General features: G+C 42.3%; 1 protein-coding gene across 7 annotated transcripts in view; it reads left to right on the plus strand.

Moving 5' to 3' along the window:
- Stau2 (staufen double-stranded RNA binding protein 2) overlaps nt 1–21,989 on the plus strand; it is a 249,960-nt gene that overhangs the window by 120,361 nt on the left and 107,610 nt on the right. For 5 of the 7 annotated variants that reach the window (XM_051158718.1, XM_051158709.1, XM_051158693.1 and 2 more), the window contains one exon: nt 18,440–18,747. The exons of 1 other annotated variant lie outside the window; for it this stretch is intronic. In XM_051158718.1, coding sequence (XP_051014675.1) covers nt 18,440–18,747 — 308 coding nt within the window. Of the gene's footprint in view, nt 1–18,439; nt 18,748–20,235; nt 20,360–21,989 lie in introns of those variants that run through there. One more of the 7 variants, XM_051158727.1, reaches the window with a different exon arrangement.

The raw sequence follows: 21,989 nt of genomic DNA on the forward strand, positions 1-21,989 counted from the left end.
TTCTGCAGTAAAGCTTTAATGCGTCTTAAGAGGGAGAGCATAAGCTTACGACAAGTAAAATGGAGACCCCAAACAGCAGAAACCCATCCCTTATATAGGAAACTGTTCTCCGCTTAGGATGTGTCAGTCCCTGATTGGCTGTTACTCATCAGGCGATATGACGCCACGGGAGAGGCAGAGCACAACAAGTGGAAAGTTCCTTCGCACATGCGCAGATTACTTGTTTACCAGTTTGGGACACAGGATGTCAGCGCCATCTTGTAATGGCGAATGTGAGTGCGGCCTCTCACATGGGACCTTGCTAGGGTTACTCTGATAGAGTCCATGGAGTTTCCGTTGTACTAGGTTTCCATCTTGCCCCCGAAATGCCCCACCCCCGATTTTAATTTCTCCCAGTATTTTCTCCCTCCTGCCCTTCCCCACCCCTGCACCTGATCCCTCCTGTTCCCACCCCCACCTGCCCCCAGTCCTCCTGCAAATCTGTTCTATTTCCCCTTCCTAGGGGGAGCCTTGATGTGAGGGTATGTGCCTGGTCTTATTGTAGCTTGTTATACAGTGTTTGTTTGATGTGCCTGGGAGGCCTGCTCTTTTCTAAGGGGGAGTGGATGGGGTGGGTGAACCTGGGTGAGAGGGGAGTTGGGGGAGAATTTGGGGAGAGGGGAAGGAGGGGAAAGTGTAGTCAGGATGTAATATGTGAGAGACGAATGAGAGAAGCATGAGAGAATAGCAAAGTAGAAGGATCCAGAGGGTCCTAGAAACCTACAAGTAGAACATTATGATAGGCAGATTTGGGCCCAGGGGTCCCGCTCAAACTAAGGCACCACCCAAGGACAATACAGGTGGTAAACTTTAAACCCCTACCCAGATCTAGCCAATGGTCAGAACATTCTCCACAGTTGAGTGGAGAGTGTGATATGACTTTCTCACGTACTCTGGTGCCTCGCATTTGACCATGTCCCCTGGATGGGGAGACCTGGTGGCACTCAGAGGAAGGACAGCAGGTTGCCAAGAAGAGACTTGATACCCTATGAGCATATACAGGGGGAGGAAATCCCCCTCAGGAACAGTCATAGGGGAGGGGAATAAGGGGAAAAGGGGAGGGAAGAATGGGAGGATACAAGGGATGGGATAACCATTGAGATGTAACAAGAATAAATAAAAAAATTTTTTAAAAAAAGGAAACAGATGAGAGTACAGCAGATAAACAAAGACAGGGAATAGAGTGAAGCAGATGCAATTAAGAATGATTGAATCCACCTTAAGATAGAAGAGGAAATTGAAGATTTTCCCTTAGAGTTGTCTGAAAGGGCAATGTCTTTACACAATTAGATTTGAGATTTTCAGTCATCACTGAGAGAATTCACTTGCTTTTGTTGCATTTCTTTATGGTACAAGAGATGATGTCCAAGACACAAGCACTCTACAACTAATCTGTACTACCATTTCCAATTTTCATTGTTAGAAGTGAAATATTTCATGTAAGAATTTTGTAATGCCAGTGAAACACACACACACACACACACACACACACACACACACACACACACTGAATGATAAGTGGAATATATAAGGAACTATTCAAGAAATGAATGAACAACTTATTTTTTAAAAGTGTGATCAATTTTGGTTTGAAATAAATCAGGGAATATTCTTGAGAAAAGAAAAGAAAAAAGGAAAAAAAAAGAAAGTACTTCAGATGAACATAGCACTATAACTACCTCTCTTACAGATTTTATTTTCAATATTTTGGGGCAGTTATTCAAGAATAGACTTATAGGCGTATTTTTCATTTTCTGAGAAATCTCCACAATGTGTTCCACTGCCACTGTATCTTTTTATTGGCACCAATAGTGCACACTTGTTGAAATGACTGCACATGCTTGCCAGCAGTTGATATTTCTGCTATTATTGTTACTGTTGGGTTAGGGTATTTGTTTTGAGTTGTTTTGCTCTGCAGTAGCTGTTTCAACATGCCTGTCTCCTCTCATCATAGTTTCAAGACAAACATTGTTAATGATTACAGATAATCATCTCTTCATGCATCTCACTTGTTTTGTGTTCAGAAATGTCTATCCAAGTCTGTTCAGTTTTTAACTAGGGTTATTTTTTTTTATAGTAACATGTAGGAGTTCTCTTTTCTGATATTTTATTTTATGTGTGTGGGTGTTTTACCTACATATATATCTGTCTACTTCATGAATACAGTATCCATGGAGCCTGGAAAAGGGTGTCAGATCTCCTGGGACTAGAGTTACAAACTGTTGTTAATTGCCACGTGGGTTCTGAGAACGAAAGCCAGGTCCCCTGGAAGAGCAGCCAGTGCCCTTAACCACTAAGCCCGTCTCTGCAGTCCCCATGTAGGAGGTCTTGATACATTACAGAGGTTGGTCATAGATCAGATACTTGGTTTGCAAATATTTCCTCTCATTTTTGCAGCTTCATTTTATTCTGTTGGTTTCCTTGTATAGAAGAAACAATTCATGGGTTTGGTGAAATCTCTCAAGGGGTGAAGGTGCCAAACTAGTGACCTGAGTTTAATCCCCAGAATGTACTTTGCAGAAGAGAATAGACTTACAAGACCTACACAAGGAGTCCTCTAACCTCCTCTGTACACACGCCACGGTTGGCAGGTGTGTGAAAACACACGCACGCACACACATGAGAGAGGGGGAGGGAGAGGGGGGAGAGGAGGGGGAGGGGGGAGAGGGGGGAGAGGGAGAGGGGGGGAAAGAGGGGGGAGAGGGAGAGGGGGGAGAGAGAGGGAGAGAGGGAGAGGGGGGTAGAGAGAGAGGGAGGGAGAGAGAGCGAGAGGGGGGGAAAGAGAGAGAAGGAGAGAGAAAGGGGGAAGAGAGGGAGAGAGAGAGAGAGGGGGGGGGGGAGAGAGAGAGAGAGAGAGAGGGAGATTTAGAAGTTACTATTCTGTTCTCTTTAAGCACGTTTAGCTTCGCATCAGTAAGGCGCTGCCAAGATGCCTATCATGAAACTTTACCACTGTATTTCTTCTATGAGTTTTTATAGTCGTAGGAGTTAATAATTAAGTTTTCAATACATTGACATTGTTTTTGTGTGTGGTTCACGTCCAGTTTCCTAACATCAGTTGTTAAGAGCATGTCCTCCTTATTTCTCCATTATTGTCGCCCATGTCAAAGGCCTTGCTCTCCCATTAGGATCACTTTCTGAAGGGTTCTTTATCTGAGCCAGTGGTTCCTTGGTTTTTTCATTGTTTCTTAACCTGTGTTAGGCTCTGTATTTGAAGAACCAACTACCCTCACAATGTCTCTGCACTGGCTTTGCCTAAGGGAGACCATCCACAGTCAAACTGGCTGTGATTTGGCAGCATTCTGAAACCTTGTTTGTTGAGAGAGGCCCACTGTCTTCTCATGAGGAACTGTAACTCTCTTGCTCCTTTTTGTTTTGTTTTGTTTGTTTTTGCACATGTGTGTTGCTCCGTAGATTCTCTGGCTCTATTGCTGCTAGCAACTGTGCCTTTTCCATCCTCTGTAGCTAAACAGACACCCAAAGTATACTTCTCCTCATCAGTACCCAGCTAAGTACTCTGCTCTCAGTACCCAACTAATTCCCTGGGGTAGCCCTTCAGAGATTTAGAACATGCAAAATTCTTTCCTTGAGGAAGAGTCAAGTTGCACATCATGCAGAACTGTGTCAGGAAAACTGTTTCCTCCTCTCTTGCACCCAGGATCCAGATTATGCCAGTTTTTAATCCACTCTGAGTAAGATTTAAAAACCAACCAACAAACAAATGAAAACCTAGTTACTTCCTCAGCTCTTTAAAAATTTAGAATGCTGCAAACATGTTTCACAGTTTACCCCAAGGAATTGTTTAGTGACCCAAAGCACTCTCTGCTGGGACTGTGCTAACCTGGGGTGGATCTGTGGCTTCTGCTCGCTTCACTGTGTCTGTCCTTGTTTGGGGCTTATGTGGTGTACTGCAAGGACCCTGGGGCTCTTCCTGGAGCTGTAATCTGTATGTCATACATACATATATCATGTTTTTCAGCTGCTGCTGAGGGCAAAGAACAGGTGTCTTGTTTTGCCGTTCTCTTTTGTCATCCAAACTTCTTTTTTCATTCAACTTTTTTAGTTTGAGGTAGTTGTAGACTCAAGTGCAGTTATAATAAATATAAAGATATTCTGTGTACATGCCACCAAATGCACTTATGATAACTTCTTATAAACTATACAATGAGATACTACAGCTGAGACACTGGTGCAGAAAAGATATAGGACAGTCTGTTACCACAGAGGCCTTTCCTATTAATTACCCTGTTATGGTCAGACCATGCTGTCTCTTCTGCCTGTATCCATCATTTTGTCATCCCAAGAATGTTTTAAAAATGGGGGTTAAGAGCATACCTTACTGATAGTATGCTAGCCTAGAATATGTAAGGTGCCAGGTTTAATTCTGAGCACTGCAGAAATCAAAACCAAACAGAAGCCACCAAGACAAGTATAAAAACTGTTTAAAGTAAGCACAGAATTGGAAGAGTGAGTTGTAACTAGCTTTAGGGGATAAACTTCAGCATGTAACTTTTCCCCCCACTCAGTAATTCTCTGTAGATTCCATTTATATTTCTGTGCATGTCAGTATGATTCTGTAGGATACTAGGGCATTTGGTCATTGAAGAACAGCAAAAATGGATAAAGAAACTGTAGTACATTTACACAATAGGATACTACTCAGCTATTAAAAACTAGGAAATCTTGGAATTTGCAGGCAATTTGGTGGAACTAGAAAAGATCATCCTGAGTGGGATAACCCAGACCCAGAAAGACACATGTGGTATGTACTCACTTATAAGAGGATATTAGCCCAACATAGATGTTCTCCGAGAGACTGCACCAAGTAGGGGATCGGGACAGATGTTGGGACTTGCAGCTAGACTCTGGGCGGAGTGCTGAGAGTGGTATGGAAAAGTGGGGGGATGGAAGGACCCAGAGGGTACAGGAGCCATTAAGGATGGCAGATCTGGATGGGGGGGGGGTACACAAACTGTCACACCAACCAAGGACATGCTTGCAGAAAACCTAGCCTCCCTATACAGATGTAGCCAATGGACAGCTCATTCTCCACGGTGGTGGGGAGAGCGGGGACATGAACTCTGGTGCCCCCTATTTTATCACTTCCTCTTGGTGGGGAGGCTTGGTGGCACTCAGAGAAAGGGGACGCAGACTCCCAGGATGCGACCTGATAGGCTGTGGTTATAGGGTGGGGAAGGAGGTCCCCTTCTATCAGAGGTTTAGGGGAGAGAAATAGGACGGAAGAGGATGGAGGATGGAAATGGGAAGATATAAGCAAGGTGATAGCAATCGGGATGTAATCTGAATAAATTATAATAAATAAAAAAAAAGAACAGCAGGTTACTTTCAGTCTTCAGCTATTACTCATACAATTGCTTTGCTAATTTCCGTGTGCAGTCCTGTGTGTAATATAAGCCCCGTTTGTGTGTGCTGCAGACCTACGAGCACAGTGACCAGATTATGTGGCAGTTGAGTGTTTGGTCTCACAAAACTGTCAGTCTGTGTTTAGAGACCATTTTCCATGTTTACCAATGTATGAGTGGTCCAGCTCTTCTTCATGCTCCCCAGCATTCAGTATTGCTTTAGTCATTGTGTTCCCATATTATGCAGCCAGTTCAGTAGAATACACAGTGGCATCTCATTATGGTTTTAGGCTGGCATTTTTCTAATGGCTAGTGATGCTGACATTTTATGATACTGAGATTCTTCCCATGTGCTCATTTGCCAGCCATATTGGTGAAATGTGTTCTCTGATCATTTTTAAATCCGATTCCTTGCCATTCACTGCCAAGAAATTGGGGTTCCTTGTATACCGCTGATACTAACTTTTTGGCTGAGTATATGGTTTTCAAATATTACCTACAGTTTTATATTTTCATTCTCTTTCTGTGTAGGCCTTTCCCATAGGGGGAAAATCACCTTAACAAGTTCTACTAGTTTTGGTTCTTGTGGATGTGTTTGTGGTAGCAAACTTCCTAGCCATAGGTCTAAAGAGCCTATATTTAACTTGAGGTCATTTAAGATAATTTTTGCTTAAAATGAGAGGATTAGATAGGAATCCCTTGCCCTGCTTTTACCTGTAGTTGTCCATCTGCATGGTTGTCTACCTGTATGGCTGTCCATCTCTGTGGTTGTCCATCTCTATGGTTATCCATCTCTGTGGTTGTCTACCTGTGTGGTTGTGCATCTGTGTTGTTGTCCATCTGTGTGGACAACAACTGAGTCTTTCAGTTGGGTCAGCTGCCCTCCCACTTAACTCTTTACCAATATGTAAGGCATACTGCTGTCTTTGCTCTTCCAAATAAGTGTTTAAAATATCCCTTTATTTTTTTTTCTGTCTACATATAAATACTGCTGAGAATTATCTAGGCATCTCGTTTAACCTGTGCACTAATTTGGGGCGTAGCAACATATAGTTTGTTGGCTGTTTCTTCCAGCCAGCATTTGATGCAGTTTTGTGTTTCTTTGCATGCGATGTTGAAAACTGGATATTTTAGGTAATATAAGTTGTCTAGATAGATTGCTTCCTTCCCTGGGCTCATTTTTGTTCCTGTTTGTTTGTCCATTTAATTAATGACTTGGCCGGTTTCTCTCTGTGAAACCTGTTCCTCTTACTTCATGAAGCCTGTAACATTGTTCCTCAGAGGGTGCATTCCTGATTGTATGCATGGTCACCTGGATGACAGCTCTTTAACGGTGCCTCTTTCTGTTTTTAGTTAGACTTTCTGTTTCTGCTAGTGTCTAACACAGCTGCTCAGCTCTGTAAGTTGCTGATTGACTAGAGGTGTGTGTGTTTAATTTTTCTTGATGTGATCCAATTAAATTTGAGACCATTTGTGACAGTTTTTGAGGCCAATCTTTGAAGTTTGTTTTCACCCAAAAGGACACTTTTCTTTCTTCCTTTCTCTCTCTGTCAATGTCTGTCTGTCTGTCAATGTCTGTCTGCCTGCCTGCCTCTGTGTGTGTGTGTTTGTGTGTGTGTGTGTGTGTGAGAGAGAAAGAGAGAGAGAGAGAGAGAGAGAGAGAGAGAGAGAGAGAGAGAGAGAGAGAGAGAGAGAGAGAGAGATTGTCTCTCTGTTTCTGTCGCTCTCTGTTTAATAACTTTTCAACAATACATTTTGGTCTTGTTTTTCTCTCTTCCAATTCCTCCCAGATAGAGAGAGAGAGAGAGAGAGAGAGAGAGAGAGAGAGAGAGAGAGAGAGAGAGAGAGAGAGAGATTGTCTCTCTGTTTCTGTCGCTCTCTGTTTAATAACTTTTCAACAATACATTTTGGTCTTGTTTTTCTCTCTTCCAATTCCTCCCAGATCCTCCCAACCTCCTTATCCAACCCAACTTTATGTTCTTTCTAAAAAAAGAAAACAAAACAAAGAAACCCTAAAAAACAAAACAACCCAAAACAAAAATCCCAAGTACTCCTCCCAAAAATAGAAACCAAAATATACAAGCAAAAGGACTAATGAGGAAAAAAAAAAAAAGCACAAACAGCAAAATGAGACAAAAAATTTACAAGAATACCATTGAGTTCACTTTATGTTGGTTCTACTCCCGGACATGGGGCCTTCTGTGAGCTGTGGTTCATATCCCCGAGAAAACCAGTGTTGTCTTTGCCCCGTGAGGGTCTTGTGTGTGCTGCCACAGTCCTGGTGAGCTCATAATTGCATTAGTGCTGTTGTTCTGGAGGGCACTGTTTCCTTGGAGTCCCCCATAATCTCTGGCTTTTAGAAATTCTCCACTTCCTCTTCTGTGTGCCTCCCTGAGCCTTGAGGGGAGGGTTTTATGATGGTATCCCATTCAGGCCTGAGTGCTCCAAAGTGTCTCACTCTCTACATATTGTCCAGTTGTCTCAAGAGGACCCTTCTTAATTCTGTCTTCTTGTGGTTCTTTCTGACAAGCTAAATGATGGTGGCTTAGCCTGCAGTAACCCCATAGTTCACTTTGTTTTGAGGAGAGCTTTGGTATTCTCTTCTTTTATGGACCGCCCCTCTCCCTGGGCCCAGTCATGGAGCCACTGCCCCATGGTAGAAATCTGATGCGGTGGCTCACTTCTCTTGGGTTGACAATTCTGCCGTGTGATCAAATTGCCAGGTATAGAAGGTATCTTTTGATACTCTTGGTTTCTATTTCCTGATATGGAAGAAAGTGCTAGTGCTCAAGTATTCTCAGCCTGTTGTGTGTATGCAGATGAACTTCATGGGTTACAGCTGTATGGAAGCACTCTTCCAACATCTTGGCTTCATGTCCTGGGAATGTGGCTTCTACAGCCTGGAGTCAGGTTAGGTGAGAACTTCTGGTAGTCTCCTCCTTCTAGAGGGTACCATGTTATGTTTCTTGTGGGAGTCTGAGGAGGAAGAGAACTGCATCGTCTTAGCTGTCTGGAGTCAGGAAAGGAGAACACTTGTGCTTTGAAGGCCAGAAGACAAGACACAGCTAAAGTTGAGAAGGGCTGCAAGTGTGAATCTTCCGCCTCCTCCTGGAATCTGTAACTGAGTATATAGAAATGCCAACCAGAGAATGATCACACCCAAACTTCCAGAGATTGAATCTCATTGGCCTTGGGAGGTCAAAACCCCAACTTCCTAATCACATGCCAGGGCACATGTTCCAGAGGAACCATGCTAGCCTCATCATGCCCACCAGGAATAACAAGGACACTGTTTTCACTTAGAAAAATTTTAGGGGCTTTAGCAGTTGCTTTCCAGGCGCTGAGAGCAAAAGGCCATCCAGATTATTTATTTCAAAGGGAAATGGTTTTTGTTTAGCAGGTTTCCTTCGATAGTTTCCAGACTGTTAAGTGTGTGCTTGTTATGGTTATATGGGAGGAATGGACCCATGTTACCTCATCATTTGGAAGTAGATCCTCTTACTTTGTTTTAATCAATGCTTATATGATTTATATATTCTATTTATTTTGGTTTTTTGAAACAGGGTTTTTCTGTATAGCCCTGCATGTCCTGGAACTCTTTTTGTAAGCCAGGCTGGCCTTGAGCTCAGAGAGATCCTCCTGCCTCTGCTTGCCCCCTACCCTGAGTGCTGGATTAAAGGTGTGTACCACCATGCTCAGCTTGCATTATATTTGATATGAGCTTCCTGTGCCTAGTGTATAGTCAATGCAACATATTTTCAAACTTAAAATGCCAATCTCCTTTTAATTGGTATGTTTAAATAATTTTTATTTAATGTCCTTAGTATACACTAAAGCTTAAGCATACTGTTTTTTTTTTTTTCTGTTTATTTTCATGTGGAAGTATTTAGAATTTTAGAATTCCATTTAGAAATTCCTGATTACCCAGAGTGTCTCTTTGATGTCATTTATGTGGTCTTTTCAGTGGTCACATTGAGTTTTGTGTTATATAATAGCATTCCCTTATACTTAGAAGGCACATTCCACAAAAGCTCACTGTAGCTCTAGACCTTCTATATACTGTTTTCCTCATATGACTTGCACCTTTGCCACAGAGAATCCGAGCTAGTCTATCCTTTGGTTTTATGTCCAGATGTTTCTTTTTGTTTAAATTAAAATATAATTACATCATTACCCACTTCTCTTTCCTTCTTCCATCATAGCCACTTCCTCTTCAATTGTTTTATATTATGTACATGCATAAACATGTAAATACAAGAAACTGAGTCTGTCCAGTTGGATAGGTCTTTCAAGAATAACCACTTGGAGCTGAACAGCTAACCAAGGCATTGTATTCCCAGGGAAGATTCAGTTCTCCTGCTCTGAACCTTCACGCTTTGCCTGGATCTCTGCTACGGATGGGCCAAGTGGAATGCACCCTGTTAGGGTTGCATGATCTACTGAAGAAAGACCCCAAGGCAGTATGCAAAAACAGTGTTTTTATTCTAGCGTGCTAGGATCACTTCTCTCTAGAGGACAACCCCAAAATGATCACACAGGCTCAATTTATAGACAGTTGGAGGGATCTGTGATGACAGAGTTGAGTCAGAGTGTACGAGGGTATTTGTTTAGTTATTTGGGACTTTTGAGTCACTGAAGTTTTGGTTCTTACTCAGGAGTTGGCCTTTAATTTGACTGGATGGGGCCATCTGTGTTCTTTACCAAGGCCATGAAGTAATAAAAACATGGTATCTAGTCATTTTGTTCTATAACCTGATTAGCTGCCCATAAGCTGTCTGTAACTTGTGGGTATTTTTAGGAATTGTTAGAAACTTGGCCTAGCGAGGCAGAGTGAAAACTTGAGGCCTGTCATGGAGTTGGTCTAACCAAGCAACTGGGGTCATTGCAGGGTTTGGGGTCCCTGGGGTCGAGTCCCTTCACACCCCTTCCACATTAGCATGTCTATTGGCATGTCTGTGTTCCAGTGTGTAGATGGCCACATTGTTGAGGTATCACAGGTAAATCTTCCCTTATCCTAAAAGATACAGTCTCACTGCCGAGTTCCTAGTCCCTGGTTCCTTGTTATACCGCGGCCCCTGAGTCTTAGGTGCAGCACTTGTGCTGTGGGCATATGTTAAAGTAATTTATTCACCTGAAGTAATTGTTTCCAGTGCTTACTGCCTTCCGCTGGTAACCTAGGCAAAGCCCTGGAAGCTTCTAGCCTCCGTACAATATTATCTAGGCCTAGCTGTTTTCAGTCTCTGAGATTTACTGTGAACAAGCTCACTCTTTTTAGTTCTTTCTGAACTCTGGTTACCTGGATGGCTCAATGCAACTGTTTGGGCTCTGAATAACAGATTCAATCTGGCTTCTCTCAGTTTCTCACTGAATAGCTCTCCTTGGCTCCAAACTAACTCTGGCAGTGCGTTCTAATCTTCTAGCTCCTTCTCATTCTCTGGCTCCTTCACCCATCTCTAGCTTGTTCTGTCTTCAACCTCTCTCTATGAAACTCTTCTGGTTAAACTACCTCTGAATTCCACGAACTCAACGCCACTGTACTGCATCTCAACTCACTAACTCAACAGAACTGACTAGAACTCACAGATCTGCATGCCTCTGTCTCTTGAGTTTGGGATTAAAGGCATGTATCACCACGCCTAGACCTAAGCTTTTCTGTGCTTGTAACTTGCTCTGTCCCAGTCTCTCCTTGCCTCTGTCTCCCGGGATTAAAGTCGTGTTGTATTCCAGCTGGATCACACAGACCTAGAAGGTCTTTGGATGTGATCTCTTGCCAGAACAGCCATGTTCTGAATTAAAATTCCTCTACAAACATATTTATTGGGCCTGATCATCCTGTGATCAGTCTTACTCTGTACACTTTGAACAGTTGGAGTTTTCTGTAATAGTCTCCATCTGTTACAGAGAGGTTATTTGATTAGAGGTGAGTTCTGTACTTATCTGCTGGTAGAAGCGTATGTTTTAGAATGTAGTTAGGAATTAGAGTCCTAGGAAGTGATGTTAGTACAAGTTCTCTAAGGCCCGTGACCTCTCTAGCATCAGGTAATTGTCTCTGTTTCCATTACCAGGACAACAGTGATAACCTATAATGTTTTGAGAAAAATCTTGGACTTCCCTGACCAACTACTAGAAAAGGCGGTTTCCCTTGCCTGCTACTGAGGTTTCTGTTAGTCTGTGGCTCTGTTAGTGGAGAACAGTGTCTGCCAAAGTGACATCACTTTATTATAACTATGTATACCTGTCTGTATTATATATAATTTTATTAAGCAAATAAAAGAATGTTCTTATGGTTTTTCAAATATCTTTAGTGTTAAGTTCTTTCTTTTTCCTCCTTCGCTCCTTTCCTCCCTCTCCTGTGTATTGACCTCCCTCCTTCCCAATTAAAGCTCCTTTGTTTTTCTCATTTTCTTCTTCATATCACTTTGGGCCCACTAAGGATATGAAGGCTTCTTGAGTGTACGTGATACTGTGCAGTCTAGTAATAGGGGTGGCTAATGACTAACTAAAAGGTGAGTAGCATATACACTGTGATGCAGTGATGCTCATGTCCCTGTGAGCTGGCACAACATGTGTTCTCTTTCCTCCACTCAGCTATTGAACTTATTGTTCTCTTTATTGTAAATATAAGCTTACATTTAAATTTTCCATTTGTTTGTTTTAGTTTGTATGTATGTCTTCTGCCTCTCTTTTGCTCTGTGCCTGCCTCTCTCCCTCCTGCTCTTGTTCCTCCCTCTCTTCCTTCTCTCCCTCTCTCGCTTTCTCTCAGGCTAGCCTTGAACTTAGTGAGTTCCTTCCACCTATGCCTCCCAAGTGCGGAATTAGAAGCCTGTGCCACTAGCCTGCCTGTCTTTTTTCCTCCTTTGTTCAAACCCTTCTGTTTGCTGAGGTCTGCTTCTTACCCATGCTGCACATTTGATTTTGCTCATTGAAGCATTTTATCATGGCTGTTTCAAAGTTTTTGCTAGATTATTCTATAAACCTCTCTCATATTGTTGGCTTCTTTGGTTTTACTTTCTCACTCAATTTGTTTTTGTTTCTTTCTTTGTTTGCTTGGTTTTGGTTTTGGTTTTTTGGTTTTTTGGTGTTTTCCCAAGACAGGGTTTCTCTGTGTAGCCTTGGCTGTCCTGGACCTGCTTTATAGATCAGGCTGACCTCAAACTCACACCAATCCACCTGTCTCTGCTTCCCTGAGTGCTGGGATTACAGGTGTGTGCACTGTGCCTGCCTTAATTTGGTATGTTCATAGTTGTTCTTTTGACTTTGTAAAAAATCTAAGTAAATTCTTACTTGCTATAAATCTAAACATTGCTACTTATTACTCAGTGTTGTAAGTTACCTTTCAGTTGCTGTGAAGAGACACTATGACCATGGCAACTTACAGAACTAAGAGTTTATTGGGGCCTACAATTTCAGAGGGGAAGCCCAGGGCCAACATGATGGGGAGCATGGTAGCAAGCAAGCAGGTATTGCACTGGAGTAATGCCCTCAGAGCTTAGATTTGACCTACAGACATGTGAGAGAGAGAGAGAGAGAGAGAGAGAGAGAGAGAGAGAGAGACAGACAGACAGACAGACAGACAGACAGACAGACAGACAGACAGACACAGACAGACAGAGACAGACAGACAGACAGAGACAGACAGACAGACAGACAGACAGACAGACAGAAAACTCATTGGGAATGGCATGAGCTCCAACCTCCAACCCCAATAACACTTCTCCTCCAACAAGGCCATACCTTCTAATCCTTTTGAAACAGTTCTACAAAATTGGAATGAAGCCTGCAGATATTTAGGGGGCAGGTAGCATTCTCATTCACGCCACCACACCCTGGTAACCTTGTATGAGGTTGTCTACCATCAGTTTTTTTCATCTTTAACATAGGAAGATGATAAACTGTAGCTCTTGGTAGTTGTGGGAGTTAAGTAATGCTAGTGAAATGTCAGCAGTGTCTCTGTGCACAGTGGCCACAGTCTGAAAGTCCCACAGTGGGAGTAGCAGAGGCAAAATCAGGACAAAAGATCGACGGTGGGAGGATGGATTCAGGACCCCTTAAAATAAAGGGTGAGCATAATGGACTGTAACAAGCCCCAGCAGGTAAATGTGGTGTTTAGTTGAAGTCCACAGCAAAACTGAGTGTAGAGAAGGTGCAGACCTGCAGCAGTTACGTGGAGAACAGCTTAGCCAAAACAGGATGAAAAGGTGAATACTGTTCAGTAACAGTGACTGTATACAACGACTGACTCCATTTTGTCGGGAGTGTGTTCAGTTTATCCCAGTGGAAATATAAACACACTTTTCTGTGAAACCTAAGTGACAAGTTAAAGATTCTTAAATGTATGTATCTTAATTTGTTATCTGATTATATTTTAGGCCATTATATTATTGAAAAGCAACTTAATTTTACAGCATGAAAAACTGAATTTTGACAGGTCTGCATAGTTCCCAGTGTTCGAGTTGAAAATCACTCAGAAACTGACCACCAATTACATAAAATCACGTGGACTCCTAAGAATCTTCTTTACTCATGCAGGAAATTCAGTGTAGACTTGGCTGTGTGGTAGGAGACTACAGCTCTGTCCGAGTGCTGATGTTGAGATGATCCGCGACAGCATCCTTACCACTCTGTTATATTGCTCTTGGTGAGCTGCTGTAAAATAACAGTACGGAAGCCAGGGGCTGCACCTGTCATCCCAGTGTTCAGGAGGCAGGGGCAGGAGGTGTACGAACAGGGTACATAGAGGGATCCTGCCTAAAATCAAAGTTAAGACAACTTCAATCTGAAGTAATGGTGTTAACTTTCTGATTGCTTCTGTTTTTTAAATTTTATTTATTTGCATTAGCTGTTTGAGAAGTTGTACAGTGTGTGTTGATCATATTCATCCCTCCTTCTGTCCCTCCAAGATCCACTCCCCCGTTCCCTACCTTCCTTGTTTCTTGACTTACTGAGTCTACTATATAATTTACAGTTATAGAATTTAAATTGTTTAAATATGTAGTATAAATAGTGTTCATGTAGATAGTGCAAAAAGATGGAGGAATAATAGCATTTCACTTATCAGGTTGGAAAATGTTTTCATAACTTTAATTGAAGTATAATAAACTGTATGTGGGATGTACACTTTGATCCCTTTTGACATGTTTATAAGCCTGTGAAGTGAACACTTCTACGGCCCCCAAAGTTTCCTCTTACCCTTTTGTAATTTGCCACTCTTGCCCACTCATTCCCAGGCAACTACTGACCTGCTCTCTGTCACTATTAATAAATGGCAACATTCTTCAAGCATAATATCCAATGCCAGAATAGGAAACAAGATACTTTCAAATAGTTCTGTGAGAATGTGAAATTAGTATTTTTTTTTTTTAATGGCACTTGAGTAATGTAAAAAAAAAAAAAAATCTAGAGTGAATATCCTTTGAGTTAGAATTATATTTGCACTTAAAAGAGACAATGCTCATGTGAGCAAGGGTTTAAGTATAAGAATGGTCATGATTATGTTTATAGTTGTCAAAATTAGAAACAAATTCAATGTGTAGCAGTGTAGATTTTTGTTTTTGTTTTAATGTGGTACTCAGGGTCAAACCCAGGAAAGACTGTACATACTAGGAATGACTCTACCACCAAGCTGTTTCCCTCATGCTAATCCTGAAACTGCCTTTAAAACAAACAAACAAAACAAACAAACAAACAAACAGTTCATATAACCAAAATGCCATGCTTTTTTAAAAGTACATAAATAAAAAGGACTAAAAACATCTTAAAAGCAACAGTTTTGTCTCTTACTGGCTATGGAGATTTTTCTGTATTTTCTCCAGTGTGTTTTTCTTCATATTTTTTAAATGAAAATTTCTTTGGAATTAAAAAAAATCTAACACTTATTAATGTATAGAGCTTGAAAACTAACACAAAGGTATAAAAGAACACCATAAAATTAATAGATATATTATTTTTAAATGATTTAGTTGTGTGAAAGGACAAAGCTTCATTGTGCTTTGTGAATCAGGATACAGAATCCCTGCCTTTGCTTTGTAGCTCCCACACTGCGTGTGTCCTGATGGCGAGGAGCTGGTTAGAAGGTGCTAGAGGCTTCTTGCAGCACAAACTCTGCAGGCCCTGCCAGTACATGCTGTCCATCGCCTTAGTTCTCTCCTCATCAGCTGCATGTCCTCACTCCTGTACATATTGAGACACACATACATTTGTGTGATCTATTTTCATTATTCCCACCCTAAGATGCTGTCCATGACTTCAAGTCAGACAGTATTATTGGCACAATGTCCAGATACCAATTAGAATTGATGTTAGGAGCAGTGAGGGTGTGGGGGTTGGAGGAGGAAGTGGACGAGAGAGCCACACACATACAACTGAGCAGTAATAGGAGAAAAGGTGTTGGCTGACCAGATGATCAGAACGCGTGTCTGGAGCGTAGGCCCTTTGCAGAGAATTTGGCAGTCAGGAATGGAGTGATGAGAAGGAGGAAGAAGGGCTTCCTGTCGTGTGAAGGAGCTCACATACTGTAGTGAAAGTGACGGGAAACAATGCATGCTGGAAATAAGAGAATGATGTAGTTTGGGGAAATGGTAGGTTATGAAGCCCTGCACCCTTCTTATCTCCACAAACACGCCGACTCTGTATTGTACATGGGTATATTCTCTTGATGAAAAGTCTAGAAACTCGTCAACTGAGGCTCCTGAACCCCAGGCAAGCATGCCAACAGCATTGTGGCACTAATTATACCAAAAGTGGTAGGAAAAAATGAAATACCTTTGGGCTATAGTTCTAGCCCATGGCCTTGTTCTTAAAGTCAAGGTAACCCTCCTACCAGCTCCCAGTTTGACCTAGCCTAAGCCAGAGCTGACAGGTGAAAAGCCTTAGTGTCTGGAGAGATGGCTTAAAGCATTCAATGCTCTTACGGGAGACCTGACCCACATCGAGTGCCTCGCAGATGCCTGTAACTCCAGTTACAGCGATCCAAGACCCTCTAATGGCCTCCTTCAACATACATACATATAATTTAAAACTAAAAGGAGTTCACAATTCAATGGCTGTGGCCACCATCAACCTCAGGATCTGGGAGAGGGATAGACCCAGGGAGGCCCCAAGGGGAGACACATTGGCAGAGAAGGAGCCTGCAGAGCCCAGAACATCTCTGGGACAGCAGGAACAAAAAGTCAGGTTTTATGGGAAGATGCTTGTAAGAAGTGGTCTCTTGAAGGTGGAAGGAAAGATAGTGGAGCAGAGCCACATGTGTGGGGCAGAGTCGTGAAGCTAGCGACGGGGAGACAACGGTCTGGGAGTGGTATGAGAGCGCACCTGCAGTGGACAAAGGAACATGTTGTTGCTGACTAGGGCAGCTCTTCAGCTCACCGAGATGTACAGGCCAGTGTCCCCAGCCTGGAGCTGCTGCTGATACAGCCCTCACTGCTGACCCTGCTTTCAGGGTGGGGTGGGGAAGTGGGCTGAGGAGCTGCCTGTGGGCTGTAAACGTGATGGTCGAATCTGGAGAGCAGTGGCCTGGAGCCCTCAAGGATCCTGCCCACCCCACCCCAATCCCATGCCCTGCCTAGCCACAAGATGACCCTGACTCTGGCCAACAGCAAGATAATCGAGATGAGTCTCAGCAGTAGGCTGGTATTCATGATGCTTCAGAAACCAGAAAGCTTGAACCAGACCAATGACCTGTTGCCGTAAGCATTTGCACACAAAGCTGTTTCAGCAAAAAATACACTGCATGTTACACTGCAGTTTGCAATGCACTTTGGTGAATAAATGTGAGATGAAGTGGGTGGGGAAGATGGCAGAAAGAGAGGTGGGACTAGAGTCGTGGTGACAGGTGTGGGAGTGGGGCTGCAGTGGACGGGGGTGGGGTGGGGGAGAACATGTCATTGTTAAGTAGGGCTGGCAGAATGGTGTGCAGCAGCCTAGAGCTTGTGCAGACTCAGCCCCCACATTAGCTGCCCAGCTGCATGAACACCCTGCCTCAGAGCAACAGCAGGAGGTCAGAGGTGAAGAACGGTTCATTTTCTGGATCGGACCTTAAGAGACCTCTGTAGTCCATGCTGCCGCTGGAGGCCATGCTAATGTCCAAGGTCCATGTTACTGCCAGAGGTTGTGCGGATGTCTGTGGTTTACACTGCCACCTGAGGTCCTGTTGAGGTTTGTGGTCTGTGCTGCCACCAAGGACCATATAGATGTCCATGATCCCTGCTGCCACTGGCTGTTATGGACAAGGAAGCGTCTTTTTGCATTGGTATCGATGGCTGCGGATTCATAAGTGAGAGTGAGAGACATTACATTGAAGGCTTCTGTGACAAACACCGGTACCCACTGCCCCATCACCAAAGCAAGGAAACATTCTAGACAGGAAGCCTTTGAAGAGAACCCTTAAAAATTGTGATAAAGATGCTGAAATATAGCCCTTCATAGTTTATGGCTTCTGGCAGAGGGGTGGGGAAGGACTTAGTTATCTTTAAGGGGCTGGCCACTGGGAGTTAGACCATGCTCCAATGAGTATATATAGGCAATACAAATTGGGCTTGCTGTGTTATTTTTATTTTATTGGGCAGGCACAAGAGTGGGAGGAATCAGAAGCAAGTGTGATTATGTAAAATTCCCAAATAATCAATAAAAATGTTGTGTTTGGAAAAAAAAAGAAGTAAAACAAAACCTGAGTTGTCTATGGGATGGCCATGCGAGGAGCAGAGCACCAGTGGGTATTTAGGTTTGTGTTGCTGAGGATGGTATTTGGACTGATGCCGCCTTCCTTTTATCTTCTGTGTCTCAGTGGATGCATATTTACTATTGGACTTGAGGGTAAGGGCCTGCACATGCCCATTCTTGTTCCCGTTGAACTTCACCTTGTGTCAGCCTCTGAGCAGATGCTGCTGCTACCCCTGCAGGCCTGAGGGAGAGGCTTGACAGGCAGTTTCTCGTTCCCTCTTCAGTACAGCAAAGGGAGCCATCGACTCAATAATGCTATAATGTATTTCTGTATTCATTATTTTAAGTATATTAATAGTGTGCCTTTACTTTATTCATAGCTCCAAAAGGAATTCTTCACCTTTCTCCTGATGTTTATCAAGAAATGGAAGCCAGCCGCCACAGAGTGACCTCTGGCACGACTCTAGGTTACTTATCACCCAAAGATATGAACCAACCTTCAAGCTCTTTCTTCAGTATGTCTCCCTCATCGACTAGTTCAGCCACAGTTGCCAGGGAACTCCTTATGAACGGAACATCTCCTACAGCTGAAGCCATAGGTTTAAAAGGAAGTTCTCCTACTCCCCCTTGTTCTCCAGTACAGCCTTCAAAACAACTGGAATATTTAGCAAGGATTCAAGGCTTTCAGGTATGATTTAAAAGAAAAAACAAAAAGAGAAAGTAAAGCTTATTAGCCCCAAACCCTTTATTTCTGTCCATCAGAAGGCTCATTTTTGCCTGCTAATATGACCTCCATCCCACTTACATTGTAAACTATCTAGGAACACGAAAGACAGAAAAAAGAGAGCCGTAGCACATGCCTTGTTTTCTCTCACTGTGTCCAGTAACTCTGTTGCTACCTGGCTCTCTTCCATATTCATAATTACATTTATTCTCATTGTCATTCTCCCTCCCCCTCTCTCCCTTCACCCCCTCCCTCCCTCCCCCCTTCTACTTCCCTCTCCCTCATCGTCTCCCTTTGTTCTCCACAAACAAGGTTCTACCAGGAGACATTTGGTATTAATGTTTACATCACTTCCCCTCTCTTTACCATTATGGTTGAGTCTGTCTGCTGCTGATCTGATTTCATAGCAGTTTTGAATTTGCTGTCCTGCAGTTAGTAATAATGCAGGTACATTTATAAGGTTCAGCTTCCTTGAGGTCTGTTACCTTAGGAGGCATTAGCCATGGCACTGAGCCGCAATGGAATGCTTTCTGGCTGTTGGAGGGATAATAATGAGTATCTGTTGCACTGGATCCTGTGCTGAGCCGGAGGTGGAGAAGCATCTGCCTCCAGGGATCCAGCTGCTGTCTCGTGATCTCTCAAAGCAGCGCACAGCTGAGCTGTGTATGGATTTGGGGATGACGCTTCTCCCCTATTTACTCTTTGCCCTCTTTGGAGGAAAAGTACCCTACAAAACCAACACTCCTTTATATACATGAGAGCTTTTAACAGAACTGTTAATTGTGGAAGGGAAGTTCATGTGTGCTGCCGCTCAGTTGCCTTGAATGCTGTGTACTGAAATGTAACTGCCAACCAACTGGATGAAACTGCAGCCTGCGTGTGTGTAGGGTGATACGGCTTCCCACATTTCATTGTTTCACCCCTCCATCTTAGTCTTCCTTTTCAAGACCAAACTGTAATCCCTTGTAGAAATGTAGAATGTACTGAGTCCAATGACCATGTATTATAAATGGCTCAGGCGTCAGTCATGCGATGAGAAAGAAGATCATGTGTTGGGAGGATTTGCATGTTTGGTTTGGTGTCTTACTTTACAGATCTCTTCTGAGAATTTCAGTTCTATCGGCAGGTAGTTGCTAGTGTTTTTCATCAGACTATTAATAAGAAGTTGAAGAAGCTGTTACCACTTATTGACTCTGTCATCTGGAACTCAAATGCTTAATTCCAAGTTATTATTTTAGAATTTGTTATTTACCTTAAGAATTACAATAAATCACTGTTTAAACAAAAGACTTTGATTCGTATAGTGAAAGTACTAGACTAATATTTAGTTCTACCAATAATCTACATAGGATAAATTAAAATAAACTGTGATGAAAAGAAACCCACTGCTCATTCATAACTGTAGTTTTTTTAGCAATGTCTGCGAGTGATGCTTTGTTTCTGTACACACAGCACAAGTTGCATGCAGGCTCTGAGCTCAGTTTTCCTTGCTTAAGTAACAACACAGACTTTTGTCACCAGAAGGACTGAAGTTTCTGAGTTCCTGGGCAATGACAACAGCTATAATTCCATCCTGTCTTCACTGGAACCAAATTGCAGTCGGCTGCCCCTCTTGCTGGGCTTGCTGCTTAAATCTCTCACAAAGTTTGTGCTGAGGTAACAGACTCTTACTTGTGGGCAAGCTAAGCATTTCCAGATCTGTGTGCTGTAGTTCTTACATATTAATGACTATAAGCAGACGATTTTAAACTTTGCTGTGCTTCCTCACTTGATGAGCTGGTGCTGATGGGAAATGTGCTGCCTGTGGATCACTGTGTGCTGCCGCATAGCAAACAGTCACTCTGGGAGTTGGCCTCCAGTTTGTCATGTGTGTATCCATCATCATGCCATTCTAGAATGTTCTTTGTGATTTAGAGTTTTAAAGCATATTTCTTTCTAGGTAATTTTCTTAGGTAGAAAACATACAGAATTTTTGTTTCTTATATGATTTAATTAGACAGTAGCTAGAAATTATAAGACCAGCTTGTTAGCGATTATATGCCCATCTGTTACTTTTATTTCTGGAATTTGAAAACAATAAATTATTTTTCTTTGTTTGTAGGTCAGTAACTTTTCATTTCATTCTGCATTGAACAGTTGTTATTCTTGCTGAATGCTGTGTAGACTCTTCTAGTTCTTCCTTTGTCCACTGCAATGTGATTTAAGCCCAGCTAAGTTCCTATATGTGTTAGCTATGTTGTACTGCCAAGTGAAAATATGAGTCTGGGAAAAAGTTGATTTAACTTAATTTTATTTCCATTTCCCAATCTTTAATTAAAATGTACAAATGAATGAAAAGCTGATTTGCTCAGGCAAATGTAGGTATTAAGTTCACATCTTTCTCTTTAAACTTACAAAATAACTAAAACTATTACACAATGAACACTCTTAAGAAAACTGATTTCACAGAGCAGAGTGACTGACACCCACACTCCTCACCATCCTTTTATTCTCAGTCATTTCCATCGAAGATTTTTAAATTTTATTTTGGTGTGTGTGTGTTATGTGTGTGTGTGTGTGTGTGTGTGTGTGTGTGTGTGTGTGGTGTGTGTGTGTGTGGGGTGTGTGTGTGTGTAGTATAGTGTGTACTGGGAACTGGACTCAGGTCCTTTACAAGAGCAGTCTGTGCTCTTAACTGCTGAGCCATCTTTTAGGCCTCTGCCACCAAAAGATCTTTAGCATTTTAGAAATGATGTTTTTCAAACCCTTTAATAAAATGAATATTTTTTCAATAAAGTTTTATGAGTGCATTTTAACTATCTTTTAAAATCTTGGCATTCTTACTCACTTATCATTTTTAGAAAAATGTTTATGTCAATGGTTTGTGAACCACAGCATTGTCTACCATAATCAGTCGGCATCTATAATCCCTGCTTTTTTGAAAAAAACAAAAAACAAAAAACAAATTCTCCGAGAGTTTCTTGTTGTCATCCTTTAGCTACAGAGCTACACTGTTTCTAAGTTACTCACATTGTAAGGAAACTATGGCAAAGATAGTTGGAATGCTGGGCATTTGAGCTGAAGTAGATTTTTGTCTTACAGTATACTTTGCATTCTTCTAAATTTTTTTACTATGCTTTTGTACACTAACATTACCAGTAAGTAGTAAGAATCATTTGCCCGTTTGAAGGGGCCATTAGGAAAATTCAGTTTCTTCTCTGTCATGT

The sequence above is a fragment of the Acomys russatus genome, chromosome 2 (genome assembly GCF_903995435.1).
Source record: "Acomys russatus chromosome 2, mAcoRus1.1, whole genome shotgun sequence".
Classification (NCBI taxonomy): domain Eukaryota; kingdom Metazoa; phylum Chordata; class Mammalia; order Rodentia; family Muridae; genus Acomys; species Acomys russatus.